Source organism: Furipterus horrens, unplaced genomic scaffold (assembly GCF_987537825.1).
Source record: "Furipterus horrens unplaced genomic scaffold, mFurHor1.1.pri manual_scaffold_8, whole genome shotgun sequence".
Lineage (NCBI taxonomy): Eukaryota > Metazoa > Chordata > Mammalia > Chiroptera > Furipteridae > Furipterus > Furipterus horrens.
Genome location: NW_028327178.1, coordinates 31,293,649 through 31,312,676, shown reverse-complemented (window position 1 = coordinate 31,312,676; position 19,028 = coordinate 31,293,649). Strand labels below are relative to the sequence as shown.

General features: G+C 37.1%; 1 protein-coding gene and 1 pseudogene across 1 annotated transcript in view; one reads left to right on the top strand and one right to left on the bottom strand.

The window, feature by feature from the left end:
- Positions 1-5,668: 5,668 nt before the first annotated feature.
- The window catches only part of B4GALT6 (beta-1,4-galactosyltransferase 6), an 88,210-nt gene continuing 74,850 nt past the window's right edge, over positions 5,669-19,028 (bottom strand). Inside the window, exons 6-9 of the mRNA XM_090285677.1 lie at positions 16,549-16,736; positions 10,060-10,182; positions 9,674-9,775; positions 5,669-9,179 (exon numbers count right to left, since the gene is read on the bottom strand). Of these exons, the coding sequence (XP_090141803.1) occupies positions 9,032-9,179; positions 9,674-9,775; positions 10,060-10,182; positions 16,549-16,736 (561 nt within the window). The 3' untranslated portion in view covers positions 5,669-9,031. The remainder of the gene's footprint in view (positions 9,180-9,673; positions 9,776-10,059; positions 10,183-16,548; positions 16,737-19,028) is intronic.
- LOC150002690 (small ribosomal subunit protein uS5 pseudogene) lies at positions 17,765-18,640 on the top strand (annotated as a pseudogene).

The window sequence follows — 19,028 nt, the reverse complement described above, 5'->3', positions numbered from 1 at the left end:
AGATGTAAATTATGTTCCAGAGGTAAATTAACACCTTCACTTTGATAAGTCAAGCAGATGTTTCCAACATCTGCTCTCCAACTCTTTCATCATCTCGGTGTCTTGTGACATTTATTTTGCAGGGTGACTTTCACTTTCCATGTACGATATTTTTTATTTAATAAAAATTACCTTGCCAGTGAATTCTTAACTATGCTGTGCTTCTCCTTTTACATATTAATCTGTAATTAATTTTCTAAAGCCCAGTAAATATTTTTAAATTTTAAAATTACACCAAATAAAAAGGATAAGCCTGGCTCTCTATTCAGATATACTTGTAGGCGGGTCCAAACTCATTCTGATGATGACCCTTAATAGTCATAATTAAGGCAACAATCCTACTTAACACAGGTCAATCAGTAGGCATGGCATATATGCACTAATATAACAGTAATTTAGAATGCTGCGGCGTGTTCTTTCCTGCTAGCTGGCAAATAGTGTTCCCCAGACAGGATCATTCACTCACTGGGCACTGTGTTAGGTGGTGGAGCACAAAAATGAATGGCACACACTACTGCTCTCAAAGAGCTAACAACCTTTGGGAGAAAAAAAAATGTGCAAATAAATGTAATAGTGTAAGATGTGCCTTAACAGGGTTCATGTACTGCAGGACAGGAGTGTAAGGAAAAGAGTAGCAAATTTTACTTGGGTTGGCCAAAGAAAGCTTCCAGAAGAGCTTATTGAGTCTTAAGAGATAGATAGCAGATCATTTGGTGGATGAGGATAGGAAAGATGGTGTGTGCAAAGCCAAGGGGCTGGATGCTGGCCACTGGGAGTAGTTCCCAGATGCCCGGAGAACTCCAAGGGTGCGATATGAATGAAGGGCGAGGTGTTGGTCCTGGAGAGGAAAGCAGAAGGACCTGGCATGAGAACCAGATCTACAAGGACCTCATCTTGTAGGTCCTACTGAAAGACTTCAGCAAGGTAGTATTTCAAGAGACATAATTTCCTTGGCAATATGGAAGATGGATTCAAAGAAGACAGCACACTTTTGCAGTAAGAAAAAACTGGGAGAGGAAGGACTTATGGACAACAGGGTAGTGATTGCTGGGGGCTGGGGACACAGGGGGACTCCATGTCAAATGGTAATGGCAAAACTACAATACCTCAATTTAATGCCAACAAGAAAGAATAAATAAGAAAACTTAAGTTAAAAAAAAAGACAGGGAGAGAAAGAGAAAGAAAGAAAGGAAAAACTGGGAGGACCCAGGTAGTTGTGGAAACAAAAGACCAGATGGATTGGAGACTTACGAAGTGGAGTTAATGTTGATTGCTAATATTGAGAAGAGAGAAGACTCACAGATTTGTTCTTGAATTACTAAGGAGATGGTAAAGCAGGATTTTGAAAGGAGATATGATAAATTCAGCTTAGGACAAGCAGGTGGAGATGACCAATAAGTTGATATTGTGGTTCAGGAACTAAGAATTGTGAGCTGGAGATACAGCTTGGGAGTCTCCTGCATATAAGTAGAGGACAATGTAGTTAAAGCTTTGGAAGTACAAAAGCTCACCTGCTGTATGTGTCTATTTAAACTTATTTAAAATTCAACAAAATTAAAATTCTAGTTCCTTACTTGCCCTATTCACATTTCAAATGCGTAACAGCCACATGAAGCTAGTGGCTACAGTATTGGATAGCATAGTCACAGAACATTTTCATCATCATAGAACATTCTACTGGACAGTGCTAAACATGAATTATTGATCAGAAGAAAGAATAGATGACAGAGGAAGAGTCTCCCAAGAAAATTGAGGGTGGTTAAAACCAAACCCAAAAGCCAAGGTAGGAGAGAAAAAGCAGATGCTTAGGCCCATGTGGCCATTTACTACTTCAGCTGTAATACTGAGAAGGAACAAGTGACCGAATGCCCTCTGTGAGCTAAGTGGTGTGGTAAGTGCTTTCCATGTAATCTACATAAAAATCACACAACTCTCTGAGAAAACAGCCTGATTCCCATTTTACTACACTTCTCATGACTATGACTGCTGAATTTTAATTGTGCACTTTTGCCGGTTTTCCTAATTGTTTACGTACATTATCATGTAATATACAAGGTAATCACTGACTTCATGTCCTAGTAGAATTAAAGAATGTGGTATCATTCTTAATGATCCAATACAGTTTGCATGAAAGAAAAGGTTGCTACTCTAAAGCTGAAAACTGACTTAATCTGAGCCAAGTTTTTGCAAAGGGTTGTCAGGCTCTTAAGATCAGCTTATTTAATCATTTCAACAATCCTTCATCATCCTCAACTGAAAAATCAGGGAACTGAGGGTTTAAAATTTTGCTAAAAGTTCATAGCTAATGATAGTGGGTCCCTGAATTCAAAATCAGATTAGGCTAATTCCTCGAGTCTCTGCTTATAACCACCACCTTCAACACAGCGCTCCTAAACGTGACCTACAAAGCCTCAAGGTCCGTTGAAGAAGAACCATTATCTCAACTGTCTTTCTGAAGTACTGCACAATGCTTAAGCTATGAACTAGTCTGTGCCTGGGAAAAACTGCTCCCACAAAGCTGCTCTATTGGCCAAACATTGCATTAGTGAAATATAAAACCAGTGTTTGAAGACGCCACAATTGAACCCCTCCCCACATAGGATGTAGGTTCACTTTCCACTTCACTTGTACACGCAGAAGACAGTAAACTCCTTGAGGGCAGATGATGTCTGATACCTCGTGGAGATCGTCCCAAGCACAGACTTCTACTGATGAAACTGGGAAGGTTAAATTAGCAATGGAATTCAGGTCCACTACAATATGTTATAGGAAAGTGTTGTGACAGATGTTTTATTTTTAACCCATATATTTTTCAAATAGTAGTATAGCTTTGAGAGATATATTGTGTTGGCCAAAAAGTTCATTTGTTTTTTTCTGTAAGATAGCTCTAGTAGCACTTAGTTGTCTTTAATTTCATTCAAAACAATTGTGTTATATTATATTGTGACAGCTGTTATATCAGCATGCATTTTTTAAAAAAAACATCAAAATTGGTGAATTTTTATGTAGCCATTTTAATAACGAAGATGGAAAAAAATTAGTGACATTTTTAGCATATTATGCTTTATTGTTTCAAGAAAGGTTGAAAAAAGCAACTGAAATGCAAAAAAAGATTTGTGCAGTGTATGAAGAACATGCTGTGACTGATTGAATGTGTCAAAAGCGGTTTGCGAAGTTTCATGCTGGAGATCTCTCACTGGACGATGCTCCATGGTCAGGCAGACCAGTTGAACTTGATAGAGATCAAATAGAGACATTAATTGAGAACAATCAACATTATACAACAAGGGAGATAGCCAACATACTCAAAATATCTAAATCAGTAAAGTTATTGGTGAAAATGAAAAATGTGTCTTTTATTTTACGGAAGAAAGCACATGGACTTTGTGACCAACCCAATGGTACTATCTTTTCTGAAGTCACTTCAATCAAGAGAAATACAATGCATTCTCCTTAAGAAGAGACGTCCTTAAATAAAACAATTTTGGTCCAGAATATCTCCACAGCCTTAGACGCATGTGTTTAAAAACAATGCAGGATTGTTCCCTCCCAGACCCTTCCCCCACATAGAGAGCCACAACGTGGTGCAACAGGTTGCCCTGTACATACTGATGAATCCCTAAGGCTCCTCCCCTTATAGCATTACAGGGGCAACAGCTCTACCTGGGATGCAGAGGCAAAACAACAGAAAAGCCTGTCAGAATGAGGAGACAGAGAAGTATGGCCCAAAGGGGGAACAGATCAAGGTTCCAGTGGGAGAACTAAGTGACAAAGAGATAGCCAAGCTAACAGATGAGGAGATAGACAACCTAACAGATGCAGAATTCAAAACACTGGTGATAATGATGCTCACAGGCTTGACAGATATGCTTGAGTACGGCAAATGCATAAGAGAAGAAGTGAAGGCTATGCTAAGTGAAACAAAGGAAAGTCCACACAAAACCAATAGTGAAGGGAAGGAAACTGGGGTTCAAATCAATGATTTGGAACATAAGGAAGAAAAAAACAGTCAACCAGTGCAGAATGAGGAAGCAAGAATTTTAAAAAATGAGGAAAACTTCCCAAATTTTGTGAAGGAGATGGACATACAGGTCTGGGAAGCATGGAGGGTCCCAGGCGAGCTGTACCCAGAGGGGACCACCCCAGGATGCATCACGATTGAGATGTCAAAGGTGAAAGATAAAGAGAGAGTCCTGGGGGCAGTAAGAGAGAGGCGAAGAGTTGCCTACAGGGGGTTGCCTATAGGACTATCAGCTGATTTCTCAGAGGACACTTTGCAGGCAGGAAGGGACTGGCAAACAGTACTCAATATGATGAAAGGCAACCTACAACCAGGACTACTCTATCCAGCAAGGCTATCATTTGGAACGGAAGGGCAGATGAAGTGCTTCCCAGAAAAGGTGATGCTAAAGGAGTTCATCATCACCAAGCCATTATTATATGAACTGTCAAAGGGACTTACTTAAGAAAAGGAAGATCAAAACTATGAACACTAAAATGACAACAAACTCACAACTATCAACAACTGAATCTAAAAAATAAAAACAAAATCCAACTAAGCAAACCAGAATAGGAACAGAATCACAGGTATGGGAATCATTTGGAGGGTTATCAGCTGGGTGGGGGGAGGGGAAGAAATGGGGATATGGTGCAGGGACTAAGAAGCATAATTGGTTGGTACAAAATAGGGGGGTGTTAAGAATAATCTAGGAAAGGGTGAAGCCAAAGAACTTACATACACGACCCATGGACATGAACTAAGGGGGGTGGGACTGCTTGAGGGAAGGGGGTTACTGGGCATAGGGGAGCAAAGGGTAAAAAATTGGAACTACTGTAACAACATAATAAAATATACTTAAAAAATAAAATAAAAAATAATGCAAAAAATATATACCCAAGATCATTAAATTGAGTCACATTTCATCACTGGACACATTACTACCAAAAATAAGAACACAGATCCTACTGGGCTGACCCAATTTTATGGCTTTGCATCATTTAAATGACTAAATGATTATGATTTAATGATTGGCTTTACTTGTGATATATAGTGGTGATATCCTGGTAGCTCTTACTATGCATAAAAATTAATATTACTTAAAATTCACTAAACAAAGAAGTTGATAAAAGTCATGATCTCACAACCTAGCCCAAATATAAATCTAGTTCCTAGAAACTTTTGAGATTTGACTATTTGCCTTCAAGATCTTCAATACTACCTGAAACCTAAAAAACAAGAACGTAATTGACCATAACAAACTAGTTTAGTTACTGAAGTTGTGCAGGGAGAAGGAAAGTAATGCTGAAAATTACTTCTTGAATATTCATCTTGATACAATAGATTACTAATTGTATTGGCATATATATATATATATATATATATATATATATATATATATATATATATTTCTTTTGAGGAAAAAGCTAAGAAGTGATCTCCTAATATATTTAACTGAAACTGTTACAAATACAAATGCTGTGGTCATCTTATGCTTATATTTCAATCCTAGTGCAACCAAGGTATTCATTAACCATTGTCTTGAAATTTAGGAAAGCAAACTCAGCAACAATGAAAAACCCAGATAATCCCAAAAAAATTTCTGAGAGACAATAATTACATCACACAAAGTCTTTAGAACATTATATTTCATAAAAGACAATGATAAAAAAGTACAAACACTTCCATGAGAAGCAAAAATAAATAAATGAGAATACAAGAAATTACTAGCATTTATTTCAGTGCATTTATGTAAAAGCCTTTCAGATCTTAAACTAATCTGAAGTACACTTCCTCTCTCTGATAAACACCACTGTGGCCGTTTTAGTTCTTTCGGCTGGCATACTTGCAAATACAAGGCAATAAACCTAGAGTGCTAATATTTGTCTAAGAAGAAAATACATAAAGAAATAGAGAAAAGAAAAGCAATGCCAAATTAAATGACACAAAATCTGCTTTTACTCCAAGGGAGCCTCCAAAAAAGGGAGAATATTGCTTTACATATTTTTCCTTTTGTTTTAAAGTGGGTAGCAATCTCTTGGCTGGGAAAGCAAGTTTTCAATATGTAATTTTTTACTCAAATAATGTTGTAAGCAAGGTTCTCTTACTGAATACCTTTTCACAAAGTAGAAACAAATTTAAATTTAGATTTTAAAAGATATTAATTAAATCCTACTTTTTTAAAAGATTTAAATAACTGTCTCCACTATGAATTAGACTTAATGTTACTGTAAATATGAACACTTTTCCTTTTTCTATAAAGAGGTCCATTAATCATTATTATTTTCTCTAGTTGAAAGGCACCATATAACTTCCCCAGTAGTGCCAAAGGGACCTTGTAATAACTCCTTGTCCACATATATATATGCTTCTTGATTTTTAGACTAAGAAATACAATGAATAAGTTATCAGAGAATGTCTTTATAACTTTAGAAAGGTTTGCATTTGCTTGACTTGATTTGTTTAGAAATGAATATTTTCCACAGACATATCTAGCATCGTACCTGATAGCACAGGCAAGAATACATGTTCACTAATATTCCCACTGAACAAAACTATAAAAAAGATAGTTTGAATTTGCAATATATTTGTTAGTTTTTATGAAATATATTTATTTTCACACAATAAACATAATTGGGCAAAATTCTGTCACATTTATTGAAACATTGTCACTCTAGGCAAAAATCAATTTTAAGTATGCAGTTAAAAACAAAACCAAAAGACAAAAGACAAAAAACTAATAAGATGATTTTCACAGGATGACATACAATAGTCAAAACTGAAAAAAGCAAAATATTCATGACCCACTCCTAAAACAAAAATCACAGACTGAATCCAAAAAAATAAGGCAGATACTAGAATTTAGTTCTCTTAAAATTCTAAAATGTATATCAAAATGAAAAGATTCCAAAATGTGAGCAGGTCCATATTTAAAAAAAAAGTTTTCCCAATAAAACTCAGAAATAGCCCTAATTTTCCCCACAATTAAAATATTTAATTATTTCATCAATTAATTATGCTCCTATGCCCCAACTATCTTATTAATGAACAACGAATGGTAACTTTCCCAATTTACTTTCTTCATTACACTGAATTAAGAAAACTACATTGACTATGAGAGACAGAAAATGAACAGATAGATAAATTAGGAACAAATTTACTTTTCAGAAGGTTTTTTTCATTATTTTCAGTATAAGCAAAAAATATTAGAGACAAATATTTGGAAATATTTCTAAGAAAAAAAATGTGGAAAATTCTGTTTGGTATCATAACAGAAAGCTATCAGTTTTCTCAAAGTATACGAATTTCAAATATTTTGTGATTTGGTTTGTGGTCATTTGTGTTACTAATATTGTCATAAAAATGCCAACTTCAAAAATTAAACTTACAACCTGAGATAAATAACCACATTTCTGTTTTAGGTGAACAATCCATGAGGCAAATGTTATCCAAACATCTCTAAGTACAACTTTTTATTGTTCTTCGTTGTTATTGAAGATTCACTCTATAGATATACAATTTTTTTTAAATTTGTGAAAATATCTTAAGATATTTTAAAGAATCTTTGGTTAACAATAATTGATCATTTTTAAAGTAAAAATATTGTTTGGTTTTGCCATAAAAACTTCATTCAAATTTAAGATAAAGTAATATACTTGATGTCCGGTAGTAAGACCTGTTTTTGAGAAGTGCCTTATAATATCAATGTATTTAAATAACTGATTATGTATTATAATATACTTTATTAAATTATGCTTTTAGTGAGGAAATTTTAATAATTAACACCAGAAATATAATTTCTTAAAAATGAAAAAATAGTTTGAATGAAATTGGCCAACATCATAAAGAATCCTTCCAAACTTGAAATTCTGAGTCTGAGAATAGAACTTAAAATTTATTTTTACCTACTAAGCATTTATCTTCATAAAAATAGAACATTTAATTTCTTATCTAATAGTATAATTCATTTGTACATTATAAGTACTATTGGGTTTTCCATAGAACTCATTCTTCCAGAAAATTGTTTTGATATTTATTTAAATAAAAAATGTTTGGCTCTTCTGAACTTGAAATAATAAAAGTGCTGTTCACTATTAACTAAAACAAACAAACAAACAAAAAACAGTATAGAGACACACACAACCTTAGGGACATTTTTTGAGGCACGAAATCCCTGACACTAACACCAGAGGTACATGAAAGACATTTAACATAAAGAGGTCCTTTATATCATGTCACATCACAACTTGTAAGATTTTCTTGGTAATACTCATGCAATATGCATAAACATTATGGTTGTGATTTAGCAAAATCTGATGAGATTGCAAGCAAGGAAAATTATAGGTAATCCTGGTAGGAAGAAAAGCTGTTGAAGCTGTTTCTTCTTACCCTTCAGGACCCTAAGAAAGCTGTGATTTCTTTCACACAGAAGGCTGAAGGTCTAAAGCTCAAAACTAGTATAACAGTTTACTGTATTAGTCAGCTGTCAATTATTGACAGTTCCTTCATTTCACAGAAGGGTTAACCTTTTTTTAGTGACATAAATTTATATTGTTGTTTCCATGCAAATTAAAAAAAGGTCTAAAAAAGTCCAATAAAGGCATAACCAATTACATGCAAAACTGTAACACATCTTATTTTTTAACAATTTAAACACATTAGTTTATATCACATATGTACAAAATATGTTTAAACAGAAATAAAGCATTCTCTTGAATTAAATTATAGATTTCAGTATAAAAATTTTTTCTTTGCAGGGAGCTCTTAACTTTCATGGCATCTGGTTTCTGCAGCACTTGCCATGGGGGTGTGTCTCGGAGCAGAGGGCAGGAGGAAGAAGGCTGACTGTAGATAATCCCACAGTAATCACTGAGCACTGCTGACTCTTCTACAGAACTGGGCACTGAGACACATCCGTTCACTGACCTCCCTTAGGAGTGCACTCTCAGTTTATGACCCAGCACTGTGGTCTATCTTACCATGAGAGCAACTTCTTTAATAGTCTTCAACTGGAGCTAACTCTGGCATGAGGTTTACAGATATATTTGTATACAACCTATCAACCAGTACTTTTGGCATGTATATTAAATTGTTCAACCCATCGATGTACTGGCGTTCTTTTGAATACCTTAGCAATTTGTACCTATAGTGTTGGAGGAAAAAAAATAACAAACATGTTCAAAAAGAAAAATTGATGGTGAATATGCTCAAAGTCATTCTTATAAATTAAAGCATTTAATGCTCCTTATAATTTCTGGTTCTCAGACATAATTAAAAACCTCTCTCAACCATTGTTATAAATTATATTTTTATGAGTCTTAAAATGCCACCTGAAAAAATTATTCTGCACCCCTACAACTTAGACATCCTTAAGACATAAATGTATTATGTTTTATGTTAAGAAAACACTTTTTATATAAGTAGTTAACTGGACTCTTTTATATAACATGAATATGTGTATATGCAGATATATGTATATGTCTTCAAAACATGTACAAAAATACTTTACTTATTTAAAAAATGATATAGACAGAAAATTCCCTTCAGAAGACTTTGGGGGGCACAATGTGTATTTTAATTCTTTTACACATTGAATAATTTTGAAACCTTAATCTCCAAAGATTATATTAAACTTACCGTCCTAAAAACTGAACTTCACCTCGATGATGATGAGGAATAGATTTGTATTTTCCCAAGTCTCCCTCTGGTCTTGTTACATTATATCCAGCATAGTGAACTCTACAATATATGGAAATGAAAAAATAAAGAAACAAATCTGACTTAAACATTGAAAATAATGAGTTCAATTTAAAATGACAAGGAATGATGCTCTAATGTGTGTGTCATAAATAATTTCAGACGGCCCCCTTAGTGAAAAAATGGAGAAACACAAAGTAGGATTTAGGAATCTCAAAAACTTTCCATCCCAGAGAATCTTTTCATGGAATAGCAAAGTACAATCTTCCTAATAGAAAGGAAATGTACAGAAATTCTGTTATTAAGCAATTTGTACCTCAACATACCTATTCCAGAGGTCATCATCTTCTCCTCCCCATCCCCAGAAGGCGTTAGGAAAACCATTGATCTTTCTAAATTGCTCCACTGTCAGTCCACTTACACCACCAAAAAACTCTTTATAGGGAAGACTAAAAAGAAAGCAGAAGATAGCATCCTAAAAATAAAATCAAAGGTTTGCCACAGAAAATCATTTTCAGTCTTTCATGTGCCTTGGAAAATATACACCCATTTTCCAAATAATTATGCTGATTAAATCATATACTGGGAAATGTAAAGTACTTCAAGAAACAAAATATGTTTATATTCTAGTGAAACAAGTACATCTAAATGTGTTATGTAAAACGCGAAATGAAACACGTGGTAATTTAAATTTAATATTTAGTATTGTTACTTTATTTTTTTAAGTATATTTTATTGATTATGTTGTTACAGTAGTTCCAATATTTTCCCCTTTGCTCCCCTCTTCCGAGTACCCCCCTTCCCTCCAGCAATCCCACCCCCCTTAGTTTATGTCCACGGGTCATGCATATAAGTTCTTTGGCTTCACCCTTTCCTATATTAGTAACACCCCCCTGTCTATTTTGTACCAATAGATTATGCTTCTTAATCCCTGCACCATATCCCCATTCCTTCCCCTCCCCCCACCCAGATGATAACCCTCCAAATGATCCCCATACCTATGATTCTGCTACTATTCTGGTTTGCTTAGTTGGATTTTGTTTTTATTTTTTAGATTCAGTTGTTGATAGTTGTGAGTTTGTTGTCATTTCAGTGTTCATAGTTTTGATCTTCTTTTTCTTAAGTAAGTCCCTTTGACATTTCATATAATAATGGCTTGGTGATGATGAACTCCTTTAGCTTCACCTTGTCTGGGAAGCACTTCATCTGCCCTTCCATTCCAAATGATAGCTTTGCTGGGTAGAGTAATCCTGGTTGCAGGTTGCTTTTCATCACATTGAGTACTGTTTGCCAGTCACTTCCTGCCTGCAAAGTGTCCTCTGGGAAATCAGCTGATAGTCCTATAGGCAACCCCCTGTAGGCAACTCTCTGCCTCTCTCTTGCTGCCACCAGGACTCTCTATCTTTCACCTTTGGTATCTCAATCATGATGAATCCTGGGGTGGTCCCCTCTGGGTCCAGCTCAATTAGGACCCTCCATGCTTCCCAACCTGTATGTTCATCTCCTTCACAAAATTTGGGAAGTTTTCCTCATTTTTTAAAATTCTTGCTTCCTCATTCTGCACTGGTTGACTGTTTTTTTCTTCCTTATGTTCCAAATCATTGATTTGAACCCCGGTTTCCTTCCCTTCACCATTGGTTTTGTGTGATTTTTCCTTTGTTTCACTTAGAATAGCCTTCACTTCTTCTCTTATGCATTTGTCAAGCCCATGAGCATCATTATCACCAGTGTTTTGAATTCTGCATCTGTTAGGTGGTCTATCTCCTCATCTGTTAGGCTGGCTATCTCCTCGTTGCTTAGTTCTCCCACTGGAACCTTGATTCGTTCCCCCTTTCGGGTCATACTTCTCTGTCTCCTCATTCTGACAGGCTCCTGTGTTTGTTTGCCTCCGAGTCCCAGGTAGAGCTGTCACTCCTGTTACGTTTTAAGGGGCGGAGCCTTAGGGATTGGTCAGAACAAGGTGACCTGCTGTGGCTCTGTATGTGGGGCAGGGGTCCAAGAGGGAACAATACGACCTGCCCAGCACTCACCCCTTTTCCAGGTACCTCTCCCACTTCTGCACCGGACTGGCACCCCTCTACTTGTTGCCCTGGCCGTCGTTCCCAGAGTGGGTGGTCTGTGGAATTTCTAGGATCGTGGGGACCCTTTAAACATGCAGACTCTGCTGAGAGACCAGCAGTTTCTGCCTTCACCCCAACCCCCACTGGTCAAGCAAGGAGTCTTGATTTTTCCCGGTGCTGGGACCGTGAGCTGTGAGGTCCAATGAGGAGCTGGGAACGCTCCCCAGGTGTCCCTCTTGACTTTAAATCACGTGGCTGTGCTTTCTGCCACCCTGCCACTGCCGCTGCTGCTGCTGCCACCACACCACATCCTCTCCGCCCTGGCTCTGTCCCTCCTACCTGTCTGGATGAGTATCTCTTCTTTATATCTTTCTTTGCTGGACTTCCATGCAGTTTGATTTTCTGGAACTTCTGGTTGTTTCTAGTTTTGAGGTAGTTGTGTTCCTTCTTAGTTGTGGAGGGAGATGCAGCATGTCTGTCTACGCCTCCATCTTGGCCGTAAGTCTAGTATTATTACTTTATAATACTCAAAATCCAGTGTTCAAAAATTGTTTATTGTTACAACAAAGTAAACTTAATTAAATCCATCAATAGCTGTCAATGCAATGCTAGATGTTGCTAAGGTAATAAAATTTTCTAAATTAATAGAACTTAATTATAAATGCATTATTTATTATATAGACTAGTATAAATGTATATTAGTAAAGACAAATCTAGTGCTTAATTTTAAAATGACAAGCTGCCTATTCCTATATCTGCTTGGATTATACTCCCAAAATTCTCACAAATATTTACAAATACATTTATTTTTAATGTACTGTTGTTTAAGAAATGACTTTTTTATTGATTTATAATTAACATAGAACTATAACATTGCATTAGCTTTAGGTGTACAACATTGTGACTGGATATATGTTGTGAAATAATTACCAAAATAAATCTAGCTAATATTCATTGCCATAAATAGTTAGAAAATTCTTTTTTTCTCATGATGAGAGCTTTTATGATTCACTTTCTTAGCAACTTTCAAATATACAATAGAGTATTGTTAACTGTAGTCACTATGCTGTACATTACATCCCAGAATTCATTTATCTCATAACTGGAAGCTTGTACCTTTGGCCACCTTCCCCTATTTCACCCACCCCTCACCCCCAACCTCTAGCAATCATCAGTCTGTTCTCTGTATCTATGAGGGTTTTATTTTTTTAATTCTACATAGAAGTGAAATCATACATTATTTGTCTTTCTCTGACAACTGACTATTCTTTTAATCTGTATTTTATTTTCCTTACATTTCCCTAACTCATACTCCAAGGAATTTGTCAAACTAAATTATTCATTTAGATATAGACTGGATTTATGATATTGAGGTAGAACCCCTAGAGGTGCAGATTTTATTAAGTCTTATTGGCCCCAAATGTGCTATTGGGGAGCAGTGTGCTAGAGCCCCTAAAGGAGCCATGCCACTGCAGGGGGCCAGGAGAGAAAATACAATTATGCACAGCATCTGAATGTCAAGCTGTAGGAAATCTGGCTGGGATTATAGCACAGTTGCCTCAAGAAAGAGAGGATATCCCTTTTTTTGCTGAAGAAATTCTTGCCTCATTCCCTGTGGGGAAGAAGAGCTATTTGCCAACTGGGATCTTGTGTGGCCACAGGAGATGGAACAGGCAGCTCCTACATGGAACTCAAGGGTTGCAGGAAAAAATCAATCTTAGCTCCACCTTAGGCCAAACGCACCCCAAGACAGTCATAACAACCTGCACCCCAAAGACAACCATAGTGTCCCAGGAGACCTCGCAAGGCTCTCACTTGGGAAGTTATGATTCTGGTAATACCACTGGTTGGGATTCAAGAAGAACAACAACCATTCGTGGTGCAGTTGTTTCCCACACCAGTTAGATTTTTTATTTATTTTTAATCCTTACCCGAGGATATGTTTTGATTGATTTCAAAGTGAGAGGAAGGGAGAGAGAGAAAAAAGGAGAGAAGCATTGGTGTGAGAGAGAAACATCGATTAGTTGCCTCCAGTACATGCCCTGAGAGAGAATCGAACCCACAACTTCTTGGTGTGTGAGATGATGCTCCAACCAACTGAGCCATCCAGCCAGGACAGTTGGATTATTCTTGCTCAGGCTAGTGGTTTGGGAGATCAGTAGATAAGTAGGTGTGTGTGTGTGTGTGTGTGTGTGTGTCTACTAACGTGTGTGTGTGTCTACTAACATGTGTGTGTGTCTACTGACATGTGTGTGTGTGTTTACTGACATGTCCAAATTGGGAAGAACATTAATTCCATTTATTGTTTTGCTTAAGTGCAAGCAATCAATTGGACTATACCCAGAATGAAAAAAGATTAGATAAAATGAAGGCATCAATAGATAAACTAAAAAATAGAAAATGGAAGTTCAAACAAGCAAAAATCTAGTAATGTTTACCTTACACTGTTCACAGAAGGAAGGACACCAAGCTGGGAACCTGAGCTCTCTGGTTAGCAACCACTGGAATGCAGGAATTATTGCTGGGCAGAGATGCTTCATCAGGCTTTGTCCCTGGCTGGAGTCTGCACTACCCCGCCACTCCCTGACCTGCGACCCTTTCCCTAAGCTAGCATTCTAATTTCTATTCAAACTTCCAATATCTCCCTTACTCAACCTAGGATTAGTCTAGGAAGATGTGAATATTTTATTCATAAGAAATTAATATTTTCAAGTAAAAAAGATAATTTGAATTTTCTTTTTATGATATTTTATGACCTTTATGATATTTTTAAGTGAAAATCAATTACACTGAATCTAATTTGTCTCTAGCAGGCTGACCAAAACTGTTTCCAGAAGTGCTAAGAACCAGATTCTAAACCTGAATGACCTTCCCAAGGAAATGCTGGACTTGGAATTCAGATTCTGTGGTAATAAGGAAAAGGTTTTCTAATAATGAGAACAACCAGCAAAACAAGAAAAAGCCGTTCTTTTCCTGACTTAATGCTGGTTCACCTAGTTCACCTTGTCATGTGACTTCCTCTCTCAACTCTGTAGGGCGGGCAGCAGGCTAAGCAGTCATACTGGAGTCATCTTCCCTGCTCCACGCTGTTTTCTCTCCTCTCCAATTCCATTAGCCAATGAGAACCATGATCTCTTTCCTAGATTACACTCACATGCTTTAATGTCAATTTAAGCTACTGTCACAGCATCCTACCAAATGGGAGAATATATTCCCTGATACATCTGGTAAGGAGTTAATATCCAAAATGTATAAAGAACTCATATAACTCAACACCAAAAAAATAAACAATTCAATTAAAACATGGGCAAAAGACCTAAATAGGCACTTCTCTAAAGAGGACATACAGATGACTAACAGGCATATAAAAAGATGTTTAGCAACAATAATCATCAGAGAAATGCAAATAAAACAAGTGCTGGTGAGGATGTGGAGAAAAGTGATGTACTGTTGGTAGGAATCCAAGCTGGTGTAGCCATTGTGGAAAATAATATAGAGGCTCCTCAAAAAAGTGAAAATGGAACTGCCTTATGACCCAGTGATTTCACTGACAGTATATATATGAAGAAACCCAAAACACTAATTCGAAAAAAAATATATGCACCCTTCAATGACTGTGTTCATTGAGCATTATTTACAAATAGCCAAGACATGGAAGCAACACAAGTACCCAACTCTAGACAAGTGGATAAAAAAGCTGTGGTACATTTACACAATGGAATATTATGTGGCCATAAAACAAGAATAAAATTTTACCATTTCTGACAGCATGGATAGACCTAGAGGATATTATGCTAAGTGAAATAAGTCAGAGAAAGACAAATACTGTATTCCACTTATAAGTGGAATGTAAAGGACAACATAAACAAGGCAGAAACAGACTCATTGACACAGAGAACAGACTGATGGTTATCAGAGGGGAGAGGGGTTGGGAGACTGTGTGAAAACATTGAAGGGATTGAGAAATACAGATTGGTAGTTACAAAACCGTCAAACAGTCATGGGGATATAAAATACAACATAAGAAATATAGTCAGTAATATTGTAATAACTATGTATGGTGCCAGGTGAGTATTGAATCTACCAGAGGGAACACTTTGTAAAGTATGTGATTGGCTAACGACTATGCTGTATACCCGAAACTAATACAAAATAATATGTAAATGGTAATTGAAAAATAAAAAATGAGAAGTTACTGTCACAGCTCCAATGTCTGTTTACACTTCAAGGTATCTCTAGTCAGAGAATGAAAAAATCTGTTTCTTATTATTAAAACCATGTCACGAGACCATAGCTTAGGAAGAAGAAGATACACTGCAGGAGAGGGGCCCTCCCCTGCACTGAAACATCACTGGAAGGGGAGCAGAAGGGCGACACCAGTGCTGTTACCCACCTGGGGTAGGCCCAGCATATGTGATCACGCAGCAGCCCCATGGGTGGGCTCTATTACTCCAATGGAACGAGGAAACCAACATTCAGAGAAACAAGTAACTGATCAACTCCTAGAACTGTTCAGTGTGAAACCAGAAGTGAAAACCACATTTGCTTGACTGTAGAAACCAGCTTTTTCCTACCCCTCCACACAGACCTCTGCATGAGGAAGAACCTAGATGGACAAGCGACTCTACAGCCTGGCTCCCTGTGAGGATGGGTTGGAATTAAACATAATCTCTAGGCTTCAAACAATCTCAGATGCAGACATATAATGAGGATGCTATTTTTTATACACTGTGAGGAAGATTGCACATTACTTACATATACATGTATTTATCCAGCTTTGCTGCAAAATGACGTGGCATTTCTCCACATCCGTAATAGTTTCGGTCATTTTCAGGTAGATGATCCACGTCATGGAAGATTACGCAGTCCCACACACTGTCTTTCATGGCCTCTTTGAAGCCCACGTTGAAGAGCATCGCACGGTTAAATGGCTGTGTGCCGGTCTTCACAGGGACAAAAAACAGAAATGCTACTCAGGCTTTGCCATCTGACTTTGTTTTAAATTTTTCTAATTTGTTGAACCATGGTCAAATAATAAATACATCCTAATTAAATAAACTAATAAACATACATCAGGATTTTCAAATATATCATTTAAATTTACTTGCATTATTTTATACCTTGATAAATTATAAGAAAGCAATGTTATTATCTAGTTCATTGGCTGATCATCACATTTATATAATGACAGCATTCATGTTTCTATTTTATTTCAAATACATTAAGATATAGATTACTTATGACCAAAACAATAAAGCCATTAAAAATTATCTAGGTTGCATTTTTTAGTGAGGCTTTCCATATGCTGTCAGTCAAGACTAAGAAAAGCAAACAGTGACCTTCTCTTACATAACAAAGCCAGGGAAGGCTGACTTTGATTACTAATGTTTATAATAAAGACAAAGACAGTTCTAGAGACAAAAACAATTGGAACTTATTACACAAACGCCAACTTCCTTTTATTATAACCATTTGCCTTTACAGTACTACTAAGGAAAACACATTAAAGTGCCTGGGAAACAAACAGTTCCTATTTGTATTACTCTTGCTTATAATATATACCGAGTATTTATGAAATAAAAAATGGAAACTTATTAATACACGGAACCCAACTTCCTATATTACAACCATTTACCTTTCTTTATGAAGGAAATTATATCAAGGTGCATTGACAATACAAAGTTTCATTCTGTATCCAAAGAAAATTAAACAACAATTACCTAGGCCTTAGCAATAATTCTAAAATATTAAACAAAAGAGGATGACACAGAAGCGAATGAGTTACATTATGTAGTTAGCACCAAAATGCTGCCTCAAAAATGAAAAATTACTAATTTTCAATCCTGGGTCTTGCACTAACGTGAGGTAATAAATGAAATGGAGAAAGTAAAAGAGAAAGGAAGTTAAATTAATAATGTTATTACTGGTATATCAACATCAGCTTGAATTACTTTCCTTTCAGGTTGTAAAAATGGTTTTTATTGCTTCCTCTTTTCTAAGTAAACACCCAGTGGCAGATGACATGGAACTGCAGGAGGCCCAAAGGCCTCAGGGCCCTGGAACGGAAGGTTGGGTGTCTGAGACAGCTTCTGTGCAGGATCTGGCAGCAACATCCAGGCCAAGGTCATGGCCGGGGTCAGGATTGGGCTGAGGCCATGGAGCTCATGAATGCAATGCTGAGGACAAGGAGTGGATCCCTGTCACCAAACTGGGCCACCTGGTCAAGGACATGAAGATCAAGTCCCTGGAGAGACCTATCTTCTCCCCGCCCATCAAGGAATCTGAGATCATTGAGATTTTCCGGGGGGAATCCCTGAAGGACAAGGTTTTAAAAATTATGCCCGTGCAAAAGCAGACAGGCACTGGCCAAAGAACCCAGTTTAAGGCATCTGTTGCCATTGGGGACCACAGTGGACATGTTGGCTGGGTGTTAAGTGCTCAAAGGAAGCAGCCTCTGCCATCCGTGGGGCCATTATCCTGGCCAAGTTCTCTATTGTCCCTGTGCGGTGATGCTCCCGGGGAACAAGATCAGCAAGCCTGTAGTTGTGCCCCTCATTCCCACCGCCAGGGGCAATGGCATCATCTCAGCCCCTGTGCCCAAGAAGCTACTGCTGATGGTCGGTACTGACAACTGCTACATCTCAGCCAGGGGCTGCATTGCCACCCTGGGCTACTTCAGCAAGGCCACCTTTGATGCCATCTCTAAGACCTCCAGTTATCTCAGACCTGACCTCTGGAAAGAGACTGCTCACCACTCTCCCTACAGGAATTCACTGACCATCTTGTAAAGACCCATCCCAGGGTGTCCGTGCAGGGGACGCGGGCTTCAGCTGCTGCCACCACATAATTTTATACAGTAAAAAATACAGTGAATTAAGCCTGTTAAAAATATTTTTATTAAATGTAGACATAATACCTAGTGGCTTGTAATAAAAATAAGTTACATGCTTTATACATCTTCATCCTCACTAATATAGTTCAACTCCTCTAGCAGTTTATTCTGGTACTTATATCCATATTTCAAGGTAGTGAGAGTTCTGAAATGTCCTTGCTTCATTAACTTTAGACATTGTCTACTGACTCCTTATCATGGCTGTGGGGGGTTTACACCACCACACGCACTGCCCTTCCATCCATTCTCCAATATAGATAGTTGCAGCATAATATTTAGTTAAGTAAATAGTGTAAACATCATTAAGATGGTGGAAATATTTCTTGAGTGCTGAGTGAATTAT